The sequence below is a fragment of the Pseudopipra pipra genome, chromosome 1 (genome assembly GCF_036250125.1).
Source record: "Pseudopipra pipra isolate bDixPip1 chromosome 1, bDixPip1.hap1, whole genome shotgun sequence".
NCBI lineage: Eukaryota > Metazoa > Chordata > Aves > Passeriformes > Pipridae > Pseudopipra > Pseudopipra pipra.
In genome coordinates, this window is record NC_087549.1 from 153,304,546 (window position 1) to 153,326,330 (window position 21,785).

The 21,785-nt window shown below is 43.2% G+C and overlaps 1 protein-coding gene across 1 annotated transcript in view; it reads right to left on the minus strand.

Annotated features, from left to right (window-relative positions):
- OBSCN (obscurin, cytoskeletal calmodulin and titin-interacting RhoGEF) overlaps nucleotides 1–21,785 on the minus strand; it is a 153,024-nt gene that overhangs the window by 22,931 nt on the left and 108,308 nt on the right. Inside the window, exons 63-81 of the mRNA XM_064639721.1 lie at nucleotides 20,177–20,443; nucleotides 17,707–17,979; nucleotides 16,249–16,521; nucleotides 14,007–14,279; nucleotides 11,588–12,946; nucleotides 10,726–11,004; nucleotides 10,186–10,264; nucleotides 9,703–9,821; nucleotides 8,700–8,897; nucleotides 8,250–8,282; nucleotides 8,063–8,161; nucleotides 7,393–7,611; nucleotides 6,184–6,250; nucleotides 4,778–4,806; nucleotides 4,343–4,468; nucleotides 3,493–3,632; nucleotides 2,547–2,747; nucleotides 2,108–2,190; nucleotides 1,184–1,357 (exon numbers count right to left, since the gene is read on the minus strand). Coding sequence (XP_064495791.1) covers nucleotides 1,184–1,357; nucleotides 2,108–2,190; nucleotides 2,547–2,747; nucleotides 3,493–3,632; nucleotides 4,343–4,468; nucleotides 4,778–4,806; nucleotides 6,184–6,250; nucleotides 7,393–7,611; nucleotides 8,063–8,161; nucleotides 8,250–8,282; nucleotides 8,700–8,897; nucleotides 9,703–9,821; nucleotides 10,186–10,264; nucleotides 10,726–11,004; nucleotides 11,588–12,946; nucleotides 14,007–14,279; nucleotides 16,249–16,521; nucleotides 17,707–17,979; nucleotides 20,177–20,443 — 4,291 coding nt within the window. The remainder of the gene's footprint in view (nucleotides 1–1,183; nucleotides 1,358–2,107; nucleotides 2,191–2,546; nucleotides 2,748–3,492; nucleotides 3,633–4,342; nucleotides 4,469–4,777; nucleotides 4,807–6,183; nucleotides 6,251–7,392; nucleotides 7,612–8,062; nucleotides 8,162–8,249; nucleotides 8,283–8,699; nucleotides 8,898–9,702; nucleotides 9,822–10,185; nucleotides 10,265–10,725; nucleotides 11,005–11,587; nucleotides 12,947–14,006; nucleotides 14,280–16,248; nucleotides 16,522–17,706; nucleotides 17,980–20,176; nucleotides 20,444–21,785) is intronic.

Sequence of the window (21,785 nt, forward strand, 5' to 3'; positions counted from 1 at the left end):
TGCTGCCACATTAGCATCAAACATCTCAGTGCCCCCTCACCCAGCAGGATGCTGAACCTCTCAGCTTGGATGGAGGTCTGGGAAGTTTTTACAAGGGCATGGAGTGACAGGACAAGGAGGAATGGTTTTAAACTGACAGCAGGCAGGGTTAGATTGGATATTAGGAAGAAGTTCTTCCCTGTGAGGGTGGGAAGGGACTGGAATGGATTTCCCAGAGAAGCTGTGGCTGCCCCATCCCTGGAAGTGTCCAAGGCCAGGTTGGATGGGGTTTGGAGCAACCTGGGCTAGTGGAAGGTGTCCTTGCCCATGGCAGGGGGTTGGAACTGGATGAGCTTTAAGGTTTCTTCCAACCCAAACCATTCCATGATTCTATGAAATGCCCTGCAAGGAAGGTAGGGAGAACTTTTAAGGTCTTAGCTCAAGCTGAGAAGTTAAACCCTGAGTATAAGGATCTTTGAGCCACCCACAGGAGTGAAAATAGAGATCCTCACTCTGTTTCATGAGGGGTCTTGTGGCAGGTTCACATGTACAAAGCTGAAGGGGGGAAGAGAAGGGGAATCTATTTTCTTGGCCCAGATCTGCAGTAAATCCTTGAAGAAGGCAGAATCACTGTGCCATGTGGGCAGCCTGCCATAGCTGGATGTGTTTGGATTGCATGGATGTTCAGTTTTAGACAAATGAATGTCTCTGTGAAGACAGCACTTAAGTCCCTGTAAGACTCTGTTGTCTTTTTTATAACAATTCACTATTTTTCAGTTAAATTCACTTAAAAGGGCAAGAAATAAGCCTTGAAGCACTGAAGGGTATCATGGAAGTCCCAACCCTGTGCTCTGATTGAAAGCATGGCCTCATTTATCATCCTGAAAGGATCATCAATTCCCTTGCACCTCAGGATTGCCAGTGCTTCACATTAATACTATTATTATTATATTATATAAAAATTATAATATAAATATTTAATATTTATAATATATAAAATTATAATATTATTATATTAAAATTATAATAATAATACATCAATATAATAATATAATAGAATATAAATAATAACGATTGTTATTACGACAATAACAATAATAATTATTATTATTGTTGTTGTTGTTGTTATTATTATAGTGTGGCTCTGACACCTTGTATGTGAACCACTCCTCGGTCTCCAATGAAGGCACATGGGAATGCCCACCTGGAATGGAAGTGACCAATGTCATCAATATTCCTGAAGATGGTGGATTTCTGACTGGCTACAGCTCCTGGGACGTTGGGACAGGTCTCTGTGTACTTGAGGTGATGAGTCAGGAGGAACTGCAGGTCCTGAATGTAATCCTCCTCTGAGATCAGCAGCTCCTGGATGAGAACACTGAGGGGAAGACGAAGAGGCAAAAAGAAATCACAGAAAAATCATCACAATTGCCCTTGAGATGCATCCTCAGACAGGGGGCAACCCAAAGTGCAGAGCTACTGCAGTTCAGGATTTCATGAAATCAGAGATATTCCAGGATTTAACTTGTAAAACCCTCCTTTACAGTTATCCAACGTGAAAAAAAGGTTCTGGGGACAACTTAGAGCCCCTTCCAGGGCCTAAAGGGGCTCCAGGAGAGCTGGAGAGGGACTTGGGACAAGGGATGGAGGGACAGGACAAGGGGGAATGGCTTCCCACTGCCAGAGGGCAGGGTCAGGTGGGGTATTGGGTAGGAATTCTTGGCTGTGAGGGTGAGGAGCCCTGGCACAGGTTGCCCAGAGAAGCTGTGGCTGCCCCATCCCTGGAAGTGTCCAAGGCCAGGTTGAAGCAACCTGGGCTAGTAGAAGGTGTCCCTGCCCATGGCAGAGGGTTGGAACTGGATGATCTTGAAGGTCCCTTCCAAACCACAATGTTCTGGGATTGCCTGGAATTTTCCTAGGCTGAAATCAATGGCAAACCCCAATCAAATATCTCAAAATACAAGTGTGATCTAATCCAGGGTTTGCTTGATCCTGGGAAAGGGAAGGGGGCAGGACTGAGCAGAACAAAACCAGTGACTCTGACAGGAGGGACCCAGAGGTCAACACTCCTGTTAGTTCAAAAGGCAGGAAAACTCAAAGGTGCAAATACCAAAAGACACGAGCTCACCTCAGCTTCCTTTTATATTCATCTTCAGAAACAAACTCTCCAGGAAACTCAGGGATTTCTGTTGTCCCCCACTCTGGTGACAACTGCAGTACAAGAAAAAGGAAACGTTTTTCTTTTAAGCGACTTTATCACTTTATTTCTTTATTTCTCTGCAGTGCTTTTATCAATGCACACTGAGGCATATCCCTCACGTGCTCACAGTCCCTTTCAAGAATTCCTAAGCCAGTGTGAAATTTCTATTTTGCTGGAGGGTGATTTGGCCTTTCCAACCCCTGCACACACCAGAGTTGTTGTTTAATCAAAACCATGAAAAAGCCTGACCACGTTACAGATCCCTTCGACAACTCCCTCATCCATCAATCCTTGCAAAAGGGATGACTCCAAACTGCAACAGGGGCGAGGAACTTTGAATGAAAAATAACCAAGGACGATCAGTCACCTTTAATTTCTTGTCCAGATAAGCTGGAGACACCCAACCCTGCCGAGAGGGACTCGATTTCGTGGGTTTAGTCCTGACCAGCCACTTGAGAGGATGAGCTGAATCAAGGACTTCCACGTATTGTCCTTCCTTCAGGGTGATGGTTTCCCTGTCAGGTGCAGCAGGGACATAGTCAGCAGTGACCATGTAGACATCAAAGATCTGCAGGGATGAAACAACAGTTATTTTCTGCTCTGGAAATGGAGTAGAGCAACACCAGCAGGGTCAAAGTGCTTATCTACATTTAATGTTTCATTCTCCAGCCTTTGTATGGCAAAGAAAAACCACTGTTTGCTTTTTGTAAGTGGAAAACTAAATCTCTTGGAGGCTTTCAGGTATTTTCAGAACTATCTATTTGAGGTGGTTCATATTTACGCCACGAAACAGAGTTTTTCTCCAAAGGCAAAAAAAACCCACCCCCAAAAAAAACCCCAAAACCAGTGGTCCTGAAAATTTCAAAATAAGTTACCGTTTCAAAAGTTTTAATTAATTATATATATATTTTTTTAGGAAGCGTTTTTGACATGATCACTTCAAAAATTCTAATTTCTAATTTTCACAGCATTCTCATTTTTGTCACAAAGAACTCCCCAACAAAATTCTCCTGGCCAGCTCTCTCCAAGACCCACAGAAAATCAAGCCCTGACTTTTCTAAAGCTCAGCCACGAAATCAAGCAGTGCCAAATGATGGATGAGTTTTGACCACGTTGACTTGAACAACTTGTTGTTCAAGCTGCTCATCAGAATTTGATTCTCTGTATCACAGACCCAATATTTAACTATTAAACACACCTTCTAAAGTGAATTACAGCCCTAAAAGGGGGTGGACGTCCTTAAACTGTAGAAAACTGGTTATTCTGAGTAAAGTTTTCCCCTGGTGTCAAACTTGTCCATAAAGATATTGTACCTCTCCTCTGGAATCCCCATCTTCAGACTCAGAGGAGGATTCCTGAGCTATGGATGAAGGTCTGGACCGTCCATGGCGAGGAGATGCAGAGGGAGTTTTTGAATCATCATCACTTTCTGCACCTGGCACTCGAAGCTTGGCTAAAAAGGAAAGCAAAGTGTGATATATAAGGATAAATCTATAACAGTGTTCAATTTCTTTAAAGCAAACATTCCCTAGGAAGAGCGTTTGTAGTAGTATTTAGTGTTATTTCCTATGGATATTTAATGTTAAATAAAATATTGTGATGTTTTAATACAAGATGTTGAATGCCTACTGCATGTATTGCCACGGCACTGCAAGAATATTCCTTGGAGAAATAATGCCTCTATTTTCATTTCAAATCAAAATTTTTCCACCAGATAAGCAGGACAAACACAAACCAGGATTTTCATGTAATTCAACAAACTGTTGCTGAGAGTGCAACTCATTGCACAGAGTTTTCAGCCTTAACTCGATTTTAAAATCCCATTGTGAGCTAAAACTTGAAGGTGTGTGAAGTCTTGAAAGCAGGATTGTTTTCCAGCTCAGGAGGGTTGAATATCTGAGGAAACTGAAATACCTAAGATGGGAAAAATACGCTGCTATTTTTAGAACTCAATAAAATAGCTTTTTTCCCCCTAGTTCCAAACTGTGAACTAAGACACAGTTTGGATGGACTCCCACTAAAATTTCTTAATCCTGAGCTTATGTGGGATGCTTGGCTCAAAACCTGCTGCTATAAATCTCACTTTTAATTAAATAGCACCTAAAAAAAGTGACTTCATTTTTTTTTCTGCACAAATTAAACTGTGCTTGGCAGGTTCCTTACCCTGAGTTATTTTTGCAGACACCATTTCCGAGATCCGTGAGGTGAGTTTCTGGAAGAACTCTTCTGAGCCAACATCAGCTAATGAAATAGGGCTTTTGGGAACACCTTCCTTTCCTTCAAGGTCTCCTGGAAAACAGAGGTTCTGCTATTAAGATGGGAATTGGGAAGTAATCTTTTTTTTTGAGTAATAAAAGCTGCCGTGGAAGGAAGGTCTGATTTTCTTCTCTTCCCCTGTTTTTAAAATTGTGCTTGCTCACAGTCCACCCAATTAATTCAGTCTTAAACAGAAAGCAGTCTGAGAACTGAAAAGTTCCAAAATTTCAGACAGTTTCAAGAAAATGAAACAAAAGTGGGTGGCAATCATTAAATACATGGACAACCTTAGCTGTAGATATGACAGGCAGGAGTAGGGAGAGAGAAAATATCTTCTCTTACCTTCTCTTGCTTCAGAGGGATGAATAGCTCTGAAAAATAAAGTAAAGCAGAATTAAAAGTTAAAATGAAATGGGTAGTAAGGAGAGCTAAACGAGGAACACATTCCCCCTTCTCCCACCTTGGATATAAAGGGAATATCTAAGTTAGGGCTCTGGTTTGGGCTGCAGGTGCTGGGAGTTGACACACGCCAGGGTCACTGTGAGAAATGAGAATTGTGGCACCTGGCTCATATGGACACACAAAAAAAAAAAGGGTGTTTTAGACTTGGAGCCAAAACCCATCTGAGAATTCTCCTTATTCCTGATTTTCATTTCAGCCTAGAGCTTGAGAAGACCAGGAATGGGTTGCAGAACAGAGTGGGCTCCATCTCCCTGGTGCTGCTGGGACTTTCTCCCCAGCTGACACTGCAATAAAACTTCTGCAGTCGGAGACATTATGTCAGGTGGGATCTGTGGTGTCAGTCAGTTTTCAATAAAGTAATTCTCAACAATTTCCAGTGATTTCATCAGGAAACCAAAGTCTGGATGATATGATCTGCTCCCATCACATCAGGATGCCCATGTGTTGGGAAACAAGGTGACTTAGTGGTACTGCCACGGTTTTGAGGTCCAAAAAGTCCTTTTTTACACTGACAGCTTTTACCAGCACCAAACTAATTCATGTCAGCAGGTAAAGGGCAGATTTTTTCACAGATGTGAAGAAGTACCAGCATTTGCTTGGGTCCCTTGAAGAGAACTTGTGGCATTTCCCAAGAGTAAAGCTCTGTGAAAATTAATATCCTGATGTCAACATTTCTGCTATGCCTCAGCTTTTTGGAGAGAGGATATAAATTTCCATTGCAAAAGCTGATCATCCCTAATTCTCTGTTAGCACACAGGAAGCAAGAGGAAGCTCATCCCACTTGATAAATGATAAACCACACATCACTGGGAGAGGCTGCAGTGGAATAGGTAAAGTCACACTGCAGCTTTCTTCCATTCCTTCACATTTCAGAGGAAAACTGGCCAAGCTTTTTTAGGCCAGACATGTTCCAGAAGCTAATTTGTGTTCAGGTGATATCACTTTCCAGACTGTATCTGCCTAATGTCCAAACCAAGAACAGTGAATTGAGGAGGTTAATCTTCAGATGCATTTATGAACAAGAAATTTGTGCAGTAGACCCTTTTCACCTACTTTTTCTATGTATTTCAGTATTGGCAAGTAACAACCAGACCTTGACCCCATGAATTTTCTTTGCATTCTGGTCAGGAGATGAAAAAAGTCGCAGGAGTTTTACATGAGCTACCCAAATTCATTCATTCTTTTGATCCCTCTTCCCCATCCTCCCTGATCATCAAGAATAAATGTCTGACCTCGATATCAGAGTATTTACAGCACTTTCCATCCCTGGGTGGCCAAGCACTTACCCCAGTGTGGTCATGATGGCTTCGGACACCATCACCCTCTCCTGGGTCAGAACTTCAGCCTCTTTCACTGCAAGATTAGGGGTTTGTCATTAGAGGACAGAAGGCAGAGAATACTTATTCCCACTCCTGTGTTGCTGAGAGTTTCCTCCTCTCCCTGGTCATGTTCATAGGATTGCCCCATTCCTCTACACTGCCCAAGCTCTGCTCCTGTGGCTCTTGGTACAGCAAAAATGTGGGATGCAGGGAAGGATAACAGAAAAATGGGGTCCTCTACAGTGCTGCCCTTACTCCCAGCCTATATTTGCTTTTCCTCCATTTTACTGAAGGAATAGTGTCAAAAGAGGGCCTGGAAAGCTCTGTAAAAGGGAAGTCAAGTAATTTTAGCTGGCTTAAGGCAATTTTACATTGCAAAATAACAGAGTGAAGGACTCAAACTATTTTTTTAAATTATGCCTTTTATGTTACATTGCCTTTCTCTCTTTCTCTCTCTCTTTCTCTCTTTCTCTCTCTCTTTCCCTTTTTCTTTCTCTCTTTCTTTCCCTTTTTCTTTCTCTCTTTCTCTCTTTCTCTCCTTCTCTCTCTTTCTCTCTTTCTCTCTTTCTCTCTCTCTCTTTCTCTCTTTCTTTCCCTTTTTCTTTCTCTCTCTCTTTCTCTCTCTCTTTCTTTCCCTTTTTCTTTCTCTCTTTCTCTCTCTCTTTCTCTCTCTCTTTCTCTCTTTCTCTCTCTCTTTCTCTCTTTCTCTCTCTCTTTCTCTCTTTCTCTCTCTTTCTCTCTTTCTTTCTCTCTCTCTTTCTCTCTCTCTTTCTCTCTCTCTTTCTTTCTTTCTCTCTCTCTTTCTTTCTCTCTCTTTCTTTCTCTCTCTCTTTCTTTCTTTCTCTCTCTCTTTCTTTCTCTCTTTCTCTTTCTTTCTCTCTCTTTCTCTCTTTCTTTCTAATTTGTGTTTAATTTGCTTGCTTCTTAGACTTGTCCCCTGTTTATATAGAAAAGGTGCTGCTGTTAATACAAAATAGAGTCAAAAATCCAAAATATTATAGAAGTAAAGAATGAAATCATTTACAAGATCAGAGAAGTCATGGCTAATCTTGAGAAAGGGCTTTTTTTTGTGCATGATTTGATAATTTCCTCATCAGTCACATTTGTTTTTTTTCTCTTGGGCACTGCCTAAAAGGGAAATACAGAGAATGTGTTTGTGCTGCAACAAAGATTTACCATCTGCAACCTCCAGGTTGGCCGTGCAGATGGACTGGCCAGCCTTGTTGGTGGCAATGCACGTGTAAGCTCCACTGTACTTCTTCTTCACATCCAGCAGGATCAGGCTGTGGTGCATGTTGGAACTGGCAAGTTTATACCCAGGGGTGTCTGGTTTGATCCACAGGATGTCTTTCCGGGACTCCTCTTTCATCCAAGTAATACTTGGGGGTGGATGTCCTAAAGGAAGAGCGAAGCAATGAGGTTTAATCCTCCTAATTGTGTTCCTTCCTCACAGATATGAGCCATGCTGTGAATAAATGTTGTTTTGATCCATTTCCTGATACTTTTCCAACAATAACAGGCATAATATGTAATAAAGGATCATAAATCATTTTACAGCACCCTCAGAAAAGACATTTAGTCTTTCTGTAAAACTAAAACTGTTAATAAATCTTCATAAGACTAATAAATGTTGTTATTCCAGTTGTCACATACAAGAAGATGGAGGCAAAGATGAATAAGACTATTTTGTGAAAAGTCTCTTTGTAAGAGATGTAAACTGGGAGTGGAATCCCAGACTTGAGATACAGGAGATGAGGTTACAATGACTGGGGGCAGAGAGAGTCCAGAATGTGTCATGAAGTTACACCATTTTTTGTGCAGAGAGACAAGGTATCAACCCACTTACCTTCCACTTTCACAGATAATGTGATGCTTGCACCTTTTTTCACCTTTTTATTAGTAAATCTTTCAAGGAACCTCGGTGGTATCAGCTGCTCATGGGAATCTGAAAATAACATTATTGATGAAACACGGTGAGTTTAGACTGAAAGATTCCTGGGGGTTCTGTTATGTCCCTCTGTGGCTTCTCTCACCTGTTTTGGATGGCTCCTCTTTCTCATAAGGATCTGTAATGAAAGGAGAAAAAACAAAATGAAAAATATAAATAACTTTCAACCCATGAGTTGCAGAAAAAATACTCCAAAGGCGACTCCAGGAGATTATTCCTTGCTGGAGATATTACACAAAAATATTGGTATGATTCATAAGAGGCCTTCAGTTTAATAAAATAAGCTTTGAAAGTTAATGAGGTTGAGCAGGAATAAAATGCATGTTTGTAAGAGCCTGGAGAAGTGACATGTCTCATCTTCCTAATCAGTAAATTTATCGGTGAACTAAAATCAAAGCACATCATCTTTTATCTACAGACTTCCCCACCTCGCCTGAGCTACCTTGGTAGGCTTTCTCAAGAAAAATAACCTTATCAAATGGAAAAAGACACTGGAATAGAGAAAAGTAAGTGCCCAAAACAGTGCAATGCCCACCTTTGACCACCAGCCTGGCTGAGGAATAGGCAGAGCCAGCAGAGTTGATGACGAAGACCAGGTACTGCCCAGCATCTGCCTTGGTGACATCCCGAATTTCCAGGGAGTGGAATTCCTGCCTGTCAGTCTTCAGGATGCGATCAGAGGCCTTCAGGGGCTGCCCATTCTTGAACCAGTAGAGACGAGGCTGTGGGTACCCTGTGGCGTGGAGAACAGAATTCCTTGGCAACATCCCTTTGGGAGCATCTCCAAACAGGCAGGAGGTGATGCACCCCCAGCTCTGCCCTGGGCTGCTGTTTCAAGGGTTCACTCAACTAGGAATGGCTAAAAATTCATTAAACTCTATTTATCTGTTGAAGTTCTTTCCTGTCTCTTCAGTTTCTGGTGCTCCCCATATTGGCTGCAAGTGCAAATGCCTTGAAGGTTGGAAAAACGACACCTGGGTCTGATTTGAAACGTACACCAAAGGAGAAAAGCTGAAGCCAAATCAGTTCTTATAATTTTTATAGACAGCAATATGAGAAAACAGGAAAATCCCAACCTATCCCTGCCACAGTCAACACTAGGATGATGTTTCTGCAGTTTTTAGGTTGTGGCAGCAACCTAGAATAAGGCAAGTCCACAACTGTTTAATTTATTTAAGAGGACAAAGGACACCCTTGCTTTATTATTATTATTATTATTATTATTATTATTATTATTATTATTATTATTATTATTATTATTATTATTCCTTATTGCTCCTGTGCTCAGAGAAAGACAGAACTCGGTTTTCAGAAACATCTGCCTGCCATTATGCTTGGAGACACTTTATCTGCTGCAAAAGTCAATGTTCATTAATGTTCATCAGCACGAACATGTTCTCCGGGCTGGTTTGTGCACTCGTGGTGCAAGATGCACAAACTGGGGTCACAGGTGAGGAAGAGCACCTTGGAAAACCTTGTCCAGCTCTTCAACCTGACATCAAACCTGGAAAACTGACAGTACTTTGGGATCCACTCACCTTTGACCTTCAGGTGAAATTTAGCCAGTGATGCTCCAGGTGCCACATGAATGTCATGAAGCTCATCAAAGATCTGGGGCAGTTGCTCCTCCTCGGTGGTGGATTCCTCCTGCTCTCGGCTAAGAAACAATGAGAATCAGAAAGAAGGAAGTCAGCAAGGCAGGTAAGAGTTAGGAATCAGAATGGTCTATTTTAGGTTAATTCAGATTGTGGGTTTTGTCATCATGACAGCAGATTCAGCACCATCTGACACTAAAGTAATGAGGTGACACCATGAAGAAATATCCAGGCTTGCCTGAGGGCAGCCAGAACAAATGTGCATGTGATAAATGTCCAGTTGCTGCAGTTTTTGCATCTCAGCTGGTCTGGCTGCTCCTTTGTGACACTAAACTGGTCCTGCTAGACAGGGTAAAACCAGGCTTGACATAAATACATGATTGATCTCATCAAGTCAGAAATTAGAGCGAGAGTTTGATATTTTACCTTGAAATATATTCTTTGGCACTGTAGTAAGAGGATGTCTCTGTTGCATCTGCTGCTGTCTCATAGTCAGTGCTGGTCACTGTTAAATGGAAAAAGATGTGTTTTCTATAATCTGAGCTTTAAATTATTTTTCTTTTTTTTATTTATTATAATTCTTGCTCTAATAAGTAAGTAGGGGAATTTAAAAGAAAAATAAGTTGCTTTGCTAATTCGAGTGATTGGTATGTAGATTTCCCACTAAGATTTCCCTGCAGCAGGATCCCACATGACCCTGGATTACGGGAAACACTTCTGCTTACCTGAAAAGCTTTGCTCTGAGTCTTGTCTTGGAGTTGGCAAAACCCACCTGAACTCAAGAGGCAAAACCCAGCTGGGCCTAAGAAACTTTATAGTTTTACAAGTGAAACATTTTGTGGGCAACACATACTTCTTTTTTCTGACGTAAATTGTTCTTTTCTTGGGGGAAAAAAAAAATAAAATTATCCACCTCCCCAAGGGACCCTTTCCCTTGTTTTTTCCTACGGCGATTTTGAGACTCACAGTCCACCCGAAGCTCAGCCTTGGTTGAAGCCACTCCCATGTTGTTCTCAGCCAGGCAACGGTAAACGCCCATGTCAGTGGGGACCACGGCGGTGATGATGAGCTGGTGACACCCCTCCTGGTCCTCATTGATCATGTAGTGGTCGTTCTCCTCGATAGCTTTCCCATCCTTGAACCAGCGGACCGTGGGCAGCGGTTTGCCGATGACGATGCAGTCAAAGCTCACTGGGTACCCATCCTGGACCTCCTGGTTCTGGAGCTCAGTCATGAACATGGGAGCTAAAGTGGGCGTGGTCGGAGAGGAGAAAGAGAAAAACTTGTGTTAAAAGATGTTATTTGAGGTGCCCAATGCCTGAAGACTTCTGGTTTCTGGGTTTTTATTTTCAGAGTGACGTCTGTGAAAACAGTCAAGAAGGAACTCCCTGACAAACACCATGAAGATCCTCCATAAGCACAGTTGCCAACTATGCATTTCCTCTCTTCCTCTCCTTGCCAAAATGTCTTGTCTCCCTCAAGACCTTCCTAAAAACTGTTTCGTTCATTTAAGTATAATAATCACAGCATTTATGGCTATATTATTGTAATAGGAGACATTTGTATCATGAGAAGCAGCTTCATAGATAAGTTGATATTTTACAACCCCCTCCTTCAGCACTAATGTCCCTTCTCTCTCTCTAAATAAAAAACTCATTTTTTTTTCCAAAAGTGCGAAGTTTCCAGAAAAATATCTGCACCAAATGAAGGAAAAAAAATAAAACGGTGTTTTTATCAGTTGTTTGAGAGTGAAATGATAATATTTTGACCTACTACAGCTGTCTTTTCCATGAACAAAAAAGGAATCCTCAAGGTTTGCTTCCCCTACCTGTGTCAGAAGTCAGCAAAGGCGGCGGAGGTCTCGCTATGGGTGGTGCAAACTTCCCAAAGGTGGGTGGTGAGGCCTTCCCAATGCGCAGTTCAACCTTTTTAGGGCCTTGCTCCAAAATATCGATCTCCACGGGGATCCCCAGGGCCCCAAACATCTCCCTGAACCGAGTGGCGGCCGTTTTGGCCTCGGACAAGACTTCGAACTTGATGTAGATGTACTGGTCGTCCTCCCGGTACGTCTGGTGGTCCACCACGTCGATGTCCCCCTCGTCCGCGCTGACAAAGAGCTCCTCCTCCACGTCAGAGATCTCCGTGGAGATCTTGGCCCTGAAGAGCCTGTGGAGTCTCCTCCCTGCCTTACGGAAAGCGTCGTCCAGCTCGCTGCCGGACGAGCTCTCCGTCTCGCTGTCCGTGCTCTGCTTCGCCTGCTTCTTAGGAAGCACCTGAGCCTCCTGAGCGCCAACCACCACCTTGGCGCTGTGGGAAACCTTGCCGAATTTGTTGGATGCCTCGCAGGTGTATTTTCCCGCGTCCTTCCTGTCCAGGCCGGCGATGATCAGCGAGCAGGTCCCGTCGCTGTAGTTGTCTATGTGGTAGTAGCGGCCGTCCGAAAGCTCCTGCCCGTCTTTCAGCCACCGGACCTTCATGTCAGATTTGCTGTGGGCCACACACTCCAGGTGCAGAGTGCTTCCAGGCTCGCCAGAGAAGTCTTTGAAGGTCTCGGCAAACACGGGGCACTCTTGCTGCTTGATCTCCTTCCTGACTTTGTAGCCTTTGAAAGCGGCTTGGATCTTCACAGCAGCCCTGTTCATGGAAGGGTCATCTAAGTCTGGCAGCTCTGGTTCAGCTGGTTTGGCAGCTGTGGTGGTCACAGCAGTCTCCACACTGGATTTCTCCCACTGCTTCCATAATTTGCCTGTGGAGGTGGACTGAACCTTGCTGGTAACACTGATACTCGTCTTCCCAGCTTTCTTTTTTAGGTAGTTCACCAGTGAGGGTGTCCCAGCTCTGGACTCATCATCTGAGCTTGTGAAAGAGAAATCGGCTTCTCCCGTCCTGGCCAGCTCGTCACACGTGGAATACTCCTCTGAGTAGTAGTGGGACATCTCTGCTTCCTCCTTCCTCAGCTTCTGCAGCCTCTCAAGGTCCTCTTCAGGCACCTCGCTGATGGAATCCAAGGTGGGCTCCCGGCTCATCCGGCGCTTCTTGGCCAGGGCTTCCCACAGGAGGTGAAGATCTCCCTCCTGAGCAGCCTCAGGGGGCAAGCTGGGCTGGACTTGGCCGTCCACCAGCTCCCCTGGCTGGCTTGCAGGGGGTGCTTCCCTGGCAATCTCCTTTAGCATCGTCGCCGTGGGCACTGGGGAGAATCAAATTGGTGAGACATTGAAAGACAAAGACTGTGACTGAGCTTTGAGAAACATGGAAATGTCACCCTAAAGCCTGAGCACAAGAGTATCGGTGGCGTTTAACTAAGCTTTCTGTTGGGGACAAAATGTGGATTTACAGAATCACACAGAACGGGGAAGGTTGGAAGGGACCACTGGAGGTCACCCAGCCCAACCTCCCTGCTCAAGTAGGGAGCACGTTGCTCAGGACAGTGTCCAGATGGCTTTTGAAAATCTCCAGAGGAGACTCCACAACCTCTCTGAGAGGTGAATATGGCTGAACATGGCCCAGGGAAAGTTGTTCCTTGAGCAGGGGGTTGGACCACACTGTCTTCAGAAGTCCTTTCCAAATTCAACTACCCTGTGATTCTATTCACTTAAAACATAGCCAAAAAGCAAGGTTTTTTTGGTTATTATTCCTTGCATTTTTAAACCAAATAAACAAATTTTTGCTCCCTTTTAATGTTGCAGTTGATGAACACCTAATTAAGACTGACAGTAGAGGCTGGAAAGCTCCTCAGGCTCATCCTCTCTTACATTTAGACAGAGCTTCACTGACGGATTTTAATAGACCTCCAGTGGCTATGCTGGGAGCTGAGACTTCCACCTCCCATGGACACACCTCACCTGCCTGTTTGGATGTGTCTGAGTCTGAAGGTTGTGCCTCAGTCTCTGGGACACGTTCACTTGCCTCTCCACAGTGCCCAGTGCCTTTAGAGATGCTCCAGGTTGTCTGGGACACCCACGGAATACCCTAAAGCATCTCAGAAGGCACCACAACCCCATGTAGAGACAATGGTGTCACACCTTATATTTCTGATGGAGAAAATTCTTAGCTGAGCAATTCAAAAGTATTTGGGACACAGAAACGTACTGGGGAATAAAAAAAAAAAAAAAAAGGAAAATAACAATTGTTTGTGGATTGTTATTAGGGCTTGTGAAAGAAAGCAAATTCCAGTCCAAGCTGTGGAGATGGTCCTGGCTGTCCGTAAACAGAACTGATTTAACACCACAGGAATGCACACTCTGTACCTTCAAGGCTCAGGCTGGCAACAGATTTGACTTCAGGGGAAGCCATGCAGGTGTAGGTGTCCTGGTCTTCAGGTCTGAACCCATGAATAATGAGCGTCTGCTTTTTCCCGTCAGAGAGGATCTCGTATCTCCCTCCAGCTTTTATTTGTTCTTTTCCTTTGAACCACGTCACTTTTTCCTCAGTTTTGCTGGATAATGTGCACTGCAAGCGAGCCACCCCCCCTTCTGTGACTGATCCTCCCACCAAAGGCTGGGTGACTGTAACTGGAGGTTCTGCAAGGACAAAAATAAAGTGAATTAACGCAAAGAACAAATCTGGCCCCAAGGCACTCCAGATCACTCTATATCACTCCAAGCATCCCATCCATCATTTACAGATTCATCAGCTGTTGTAGACAACCAAAGGAAAATAATGAAAAGACCTGCAGCATCCAAAGTTTGCAATTCCTAAGACAATATCAAAACAACTTTCCAAGCTTTTCCAGTGATTAACCCGTCTCCATTTAAATATATACATGCAGAAGTGGTTGCATTTTTCACATTCCTGTGTTTATTTGCTGGTCTTCATTTACCCATCCCCAGTATTCAAGCAGTTCTACAGATTTTTGGGAGATCCTAAATGTTTAGAAGTGAGGCAGTTCCGAAGTGAGGCGAGAAAGGAATAGTAAAAAGAATAAAAAAGAAATTATTCAAAGCAGCATTCATCCCAGCCTTGAAAGTATAAAAAAATATATTTAGACTAGCTTCCAAAGTTCCATCATCAGGCAGCAAAGGCACTGTGTCCCCCAGCATTTCTTCGAGGAGATTATTGAAAAATATACACAAATAATGCAACAAAAGAGAAAGATGGGTGAAGAAGACAACACTGCCCACCCCCCTGCAGGGTCTTGGTCACCCCAAATTCATTCCAACACGCTCCTTTTGCCTCATTATATCCTAACTCCACCAGAAATGAAACCCGTGGTGATGGATGGATGCAGTGCAGGATGTGCAGTTTGGAGGAAACAAGTGCTGAGCACTAACAACACACCAGGTTTTGTTCGAGGCAGCCCAGAACAACTTTTTCCCAAGCTCTTCCTCCTCTCATGTTGGCAGCCAAGCACTGAAAGATGTCAAACCTGCTGGTTTGCCCCACCCAGCTCAAAATAAAGATAACCCTACACTGTCTGTATCATCGAGGAATTTTGCTGCAAACTTCAGGTATATTTGGGCCTTGATGGAAATCAAGTTATTGATGGACTAAAGAGGCAACCAAAGTGTAACTCCAGTATTTTAATAGCAAATCACTCAGTTTCTGTGCAATTGTGATACGTGTCACAGCATCAGGCAATAACAAAGAAATATGTAATTGGAAGGATCTGGTGCCTTACTGCCCTACCAGATGGATGACTGATGATCATAGAATGGTTTGGGCTGGAAGGGACCTTGAAGATCACCCAGTTCCAACCTCCATACTCAGTACACTGGAAATTAAATTATAATTAAATTATACTTTGGCTTGGAAGGCAGAAATAATTGTTTTAGTTTTCAAGTTCAAGACATTTACCATTTAAATTACCTGCCACAATGTACCAGGCAAATGTGGTCAACAGCCAGTTCTTTAACTCTGGACACAATAAAAATTACATAAAAAAGCTTTTTTTTTTTCTCTATTGTCAGCTAAATTTCATACAGAAAAATCTGTCAACAGGAGGAGTTCATGAGGATTGTATTTTGCAGTTCCTAAAATGCAGGTGCCCAAAATAAAATAAAGAAAATTTAAATCTGTCAGAAAACAAGGTGTGTGTTTCATGGATGTCCCACACATGGAGGTTTTAATATGGAACTCATTACTCTGGAAAAATGGTTGCCCTGCTCTTGAGTTGATTAAGAGATTACAAAGACTTCTTTGCTGTCCTGGATAATTTTTCCAGTTCAGATCCCTCCTACACCCACATTTGCTGAGGGTGATGTTGAACTCTGAGAAAATTGATTTTTGTTGGAGCCTATGTTACATTTTACAAAAGATTGCAGCTAAAGAAAGTTGGTGAACATTTCTACCATCACCAGCCTGATGAGATGGACTATTTCTGGTCAAAGAACAGGTTTGCCCAGTAGCATCTGCTCAGACTAAGAACACCATTTTGGGATGTGCGAGGCAAAGGGAAAAGAATTGGAGCAAAGATCAGAAATTTCAATGCTGTAGCTCAATACCAGATTTTGAGATTCCAGGTGCCACCAGGCTGGAACAACAGACACTTACCTATCACAGAAAGCTTGGCTGATGAAATTGCTTCCCTGGAAGCAAAGGTCACCTCTCCAGAATGGTGCAGCTGGGCTTTTTTCAGAATAAGTTTGTATTTGTTTCCATCTGCTTGTACCTCCCAGTCCTCACCCAACTGGATCTCTACGTCATTGCTATACCAGGCCACTTCATTAATGGGCACAGCTTCACTCAGAACACAGCTAAATGTGGCTTTCTCCCCCACAGAGACTTCCACATCCTTGAGAGGCTGCAAGAACTGCAGGCGCCATCCTGTAGATTAAAATCGGGAATCAAGGCCCCTGTTACAGAAACAATCAAGAGATGCTGGGAATATTTATGTTGAAGCTCTGGGCAGTCAGGCCTTGGAGACCAAGGAGATCACTAAAAGGGAGGTTATGGTTATCACCAGAACAGAAGGTATAGAATCACAGAATGGTTTGAGTTGGGAGGGACTTTAAAGACCGTCTCGTTCCAACCCCCCTGCCATGGGCAAGGACATCTCCCACTAGACCAAGTTCAAAGCCCCATCCAACCCAAAACTGGAGACTGATGGCTGTTCTTGTACTCTGAAAGGGGTCCTGATCCCCACAGGAGTCTCCAGTAATAGCATAAAGTACAAGGACACAGAGATAATATCATTGTTGATACAACTCTCATCTCTAGAGCCCTGGAGAACAAATAAACACAACCCAACTCATCAGAATAATGACAGCTGTGAGACAGTCATTTGCTGCTCACTCAGTGCCAGGTGTGGTTGCTTTTAACCATGTCATATCTTACAGAACAAGAAAATATGAAAACTGTAAAACATCATCCATTAAAGGAAGAGAGAATTGGGTTTGTTCAGCCTGGCAGAGAGAAGGTTTCCGGATGATACTTAATTGAGGCCTTCCAGTACTTGAAAGGAGCTACAAGAAAAATGGAGAGAGACTTTTTATAAGAGCCTGTAGTGATAGAACAAAGAGGAAAGGGTTTCAACTGAAAGAGAGTAGATTTGGATTGGATATTAGTAAGAAATTCTTCCCTGTGAGGGTGGGGAGGCCCTGGCACAGGTTGCCCAGAGAAGCTGTGGCTGCCCCTGGATCCCTGGAAATGTCCAAGGCCAGGTTGGAGCAACGTGGGATAGTGGAAGGTGTCCCTGCCCATGGCAAGGGGGTTAAAACTAGGTGATCTTTAAGGTCCCTTCCAACCCAAACCATTCTTTGATTTTATGGTTCTGTGATTCTTTGGTTTAGTGGTTGCTTGGCAGCGTTGGGTTAACGGTTGGACTCAACAATCCAAGAGATCTTTTCCAACCTTAACCATTCTATGATTTATTGTGCAGGAAGAAGATTTAGGTAAGAAGCAGGCAACAAATGCAACTTTTCCTCCCTTCTACTCATCACATCCTCCTGGTTCCTCTCCTCTTCCCAAGCAGAAGTTGAGGACTCCCCCACGCCCGAGTGCTTGAGTTACCTTTCACTGTCAGGAAGGCCGAGGTCACCGCGTCGCTGCACATGAAAGTCACCCTGCAGCTGTCCTGGGGGGTGAGGTTCTTCATCAGCAGGATGTGCCTGAGCCCATTTTCAAAGTAAACCATCTCGGTGTTCTCTGTGGTCTTGGCAGGTTCGTCGTCAATCAGCCAGTTGTAATTGTAGGTCTCGGGCTTGGAGAGGTAACACTCGAACAGGGCTTCCCCTCCTTCCACGGCTTCCACGTTCTCCAAGCCCTGGATGATGCTGTTCTTGGCTGGAAAAGGACAATGAACAGCATTAATTATTTGGCCATGCATATCTGAATGTCAACAAGCCTCGGAGAGCTGGACGATTCCCACTGCTGGAAAGCTGATGGAAAAACGTGGATGTGATAAAGTGTGCTCGTAGGTTTAATTGACTTCAACCACACTCTAACTAAAATTAAAAAGATTTAAAGTAGTGAGACAGTTTAAAAATAACAATAAAACTCTAGGACCTCTAGTATTTCATCTGTCTTTCCTCCAAATACCTGACTTTTCTTTACAAATTAAGAAAAAAAGTGGTGTTTGTATAAAACAGGTCAACAGTTGTTAGGAAGGGATAGCTCAGGAAGACAAAGTAGAACCAAATTCCTTCTGTCCCACGGCAGGAAACATTTCCCAAAGATCTCCCAGACAGCACAATTATCATCATAACTTGAGAGCTTTGAATCCACTGACAGCTCATGGTAAAATCTTACTACTTTTCTTGCAAAGCAAATATAAAAGAATATTATGGCTAGCAAAGCTAAAGCAACTGTCATCCGAGCTGATTCTGCCTCTAGGAAACACACAGAAAGTTAAAATCTGTATTAAGAGTACTTTGAACAGAAATTTCTGAATTATCACAAAAGCCTTGTGACAATTAGGTTGATTTTCCCACACTTGTGGGGTGAATTGTGAGGTCAGAAACATGCAAAAACCTCCAAACTCCATTTTCCTACGCGGTCATGCATCAGTTGGCACCTGGACATGAACAATCAGCCTGATGCAAAATTAAATGTGGGCTGGTGTGAGGGATATAACCTGCATTGCAGCAGCTACAGGGACAAGTGACATGCACAGGGGTGGGGACACACAGCTGAGTAAATACAGTTCACACAAATACCATCCAATGGTCAGAATGATCTGTGATATAACCCAACAGACATTCCTGTTTAGGTTCCTACAGCCATTATCTGGAAGTGTGCTAAGCGAAAAAAAAAAATTAGTAAAAATAAATAAAATTAAAAAATACCAACAGATTGAACAATTAATTTAATAGCAAAAAGGAAAAGAAAAGTTACTAGCTATTGATTAGCTTATTGCTAATTACAAGTTGCCCAGAGAGATTGTGTGTGGGCTCCCCGTCCCTGGAAATGTTCAAAGCCAGGTTGGATGGAGCTTGGAGTAACCTGGGATTAGTGGAAGGCGTCCCTGCCCATGGCAGAGGGGTGGAACTGGATGATCTTTAAGGTCCCTTCCAACCCAAACCATTCTAGGATTCTATGATAGTAAAAAAATCCTGTATTTTATAATATTCATACTTATGGAGAACAATGAGGTGTTTGAAAATCCTTCTTGGAGAATGCATCATTTTCTTAGAACAAATCCAAATGTTTGTCTGTTCACTTTTGAAGTGCTGGTTTCCCTAATTATGGAAAGCAGCCAACTGCTAACTCTACCTCCTCTGGGATGCTTTTATTCATTAATATCCTTTTAAATCCCTAAAATGGAAAGTGCTTATAGATGCAGAAAACATTATAATAAATAATACCCTGTTCTTCTGCACTAACAGCTCCAGTTAAGCAAGAAGGCAAAACAGCCACAAATATTCATAAATCAGAAACACTGCTCTTGCTGATCACAGTAATTCACTTGGTAAAGCAAACACAGTAATTCCATATGCAGCAGAAAAAAAAAATAAGACATCCATGGAAAATCCTAAATTTAGTTTTAATGTTTTTATTTACTGTTCCCTGGGGCCTTCCCAAATGCTGATGCCAAGTGAGAAGGATCACTATTTGAAAAAATAAATTATCTTAGCTCAGCAGAAATCAAACGGAATTCCACGCTACCCATTATTTACTGGTTTTAAGGCACACTGGGTGTAAAAAGTGCTATCTAAGAGCAAAAAAAATTCTTATTATTCCTTTGGACAAAGACTGCATCTGTGGTTTCACAATAATTCAGCAGGACACAAACCATCACACCAATGTTCCAGTTCTTTGCAGAAGAGGTGCAACAGGTGAGTGGTGTCATAAGTGAGAGTTAATTAGAACTGAGCTAATGCTGCATTTTCATATGCAATTCCCACCAATTCCCAGTTCATTATCAGTACTGGAGTGAACACCAAGAGCAGGTATCTGATGTGTTCCGAAGTGCTGCCATGATTTTTCTACCACTTTTATTTGGAAACCATGACAGTCTCCCTCTTTGGCTGGAAGGCCTCACCTTGAACATCAAGTGTAGCCATCACTTTAGTGCCTCCAGCTTCACAAGAATAGATGCCAGTGTCTTCTGGGACCGTAGGGTTAATTTTTAGCATGCTCACATTCCAGTCCTGATCGATAATCACTCGCTGACCATCTGCATGTATTTCCTGATCATTTTTCTTCCAGATGGCGTGCACTGGCCTAGAATATTGGCATATGAACTCTGCTGGGCCATCTTCATCAACAGTTATGTCCTGCATGGGACTGACCACTTCAATGGTGGGATCTGTTAACCAACACGTCAGGAAGGACATGCATTAGCGGATCCCCATGGAAATGGCAACTTGGAGAGTTTTTTGACAAGCACGGAGCTCGTGAGGAGCAGGCAGAGCATCAGTGCAAGCTGGGAATTAGCAGTTTAGTCTGAGCTTGTGTCAGCATCAAGCAGGGTTGAAGCCAAACTGGTATGTTAGGACATGACCACCACACTGGAAAACGGGCCACCAGCAATTAAGGCTCGTGCTTTAAAACTCCTGAATGAGGACTTCTGAGCAGAGAATCTGGGGGGATTCCCCACTGGGCTTAGTTTTTCTCCCAGCATCCCTGAGATCTCCCAGATTGGGAAGCACTGGGTGTGAAACAGTTCTGCCTCCTGGAGGTGGAGCACAAGGGGAAGACAGAGGAGAGAGCAGTGGGTGGGCTGCTGGGAGTGGTTCCCTGTAACTCTCAGCCTCACAGAGAAATAGCAACACATCCCAAACTCTACTGGAGGCTCCTTGTATGAGCAAACTGCAACTACCCATGGGAAAGAAACCCAGTCCTCTAATGCAAACACCCATTCCTGTCCTGGGCTGTCAGGAGTCATTGGCAGCGTGAGGAGCAAAGATCCAGCATAACTGTGACAAAAAAGGGCATTCCACAGGGGCAGGTACACATTGTTTTGATTAGCCACGTGTTCCTCTGCAGCAGACACATAGATGGGGGAAAAACAATATGATTTCCTTTACAGCAGCTCATCTAGAGATGCACCATGAACCACTGACATCTCAGACTGAGAGCTCATAAAATGCTGCTGGATATGCAGCTCCTCTGAAGAACGTAAGATCCGTGAGGCTGCTTTTGAGCATCCATTCTTTCTTTTAAAATACTGGTTTTGTTTCTTGTCAGGCAGCTGTAGGGCACTGTAGATATATCTAATCTAAAATATTATGAGCTTCCAGAGCAGCCAAGGAGTCCCTCCTGAGTTTTCAGGTTGGACCACTCATGCTGAAAAGAAAAACCTCAATGAAGTCTGAAAGTGGAAGTCTCTTTGCAACATCATTCTCAGCAGAATTATGTCAACTTCCAAAAAAAAAATTGATAGGGCTACAAAGGGACAGTCAGAGAAAGCTGATACACCATCAGGAATTGGGCTCGATAATCCTTGTGGGTCCCTTCCAACTCAGGACATTCTATGATTCTTTGGTATGCCCTTATCTTTCAAAGAGTTGTTCTGATCACAAGCCAGAGAGAATAAACTACACAGGGTCTCAGTTTGGGAATGCTCCTCCTGAAACTGGTGCATGAAGTTGAGAATTTGGGATGCTACAAGCAGACCTTGGGAAGAACAGGCAGTTTTGCAAACATAT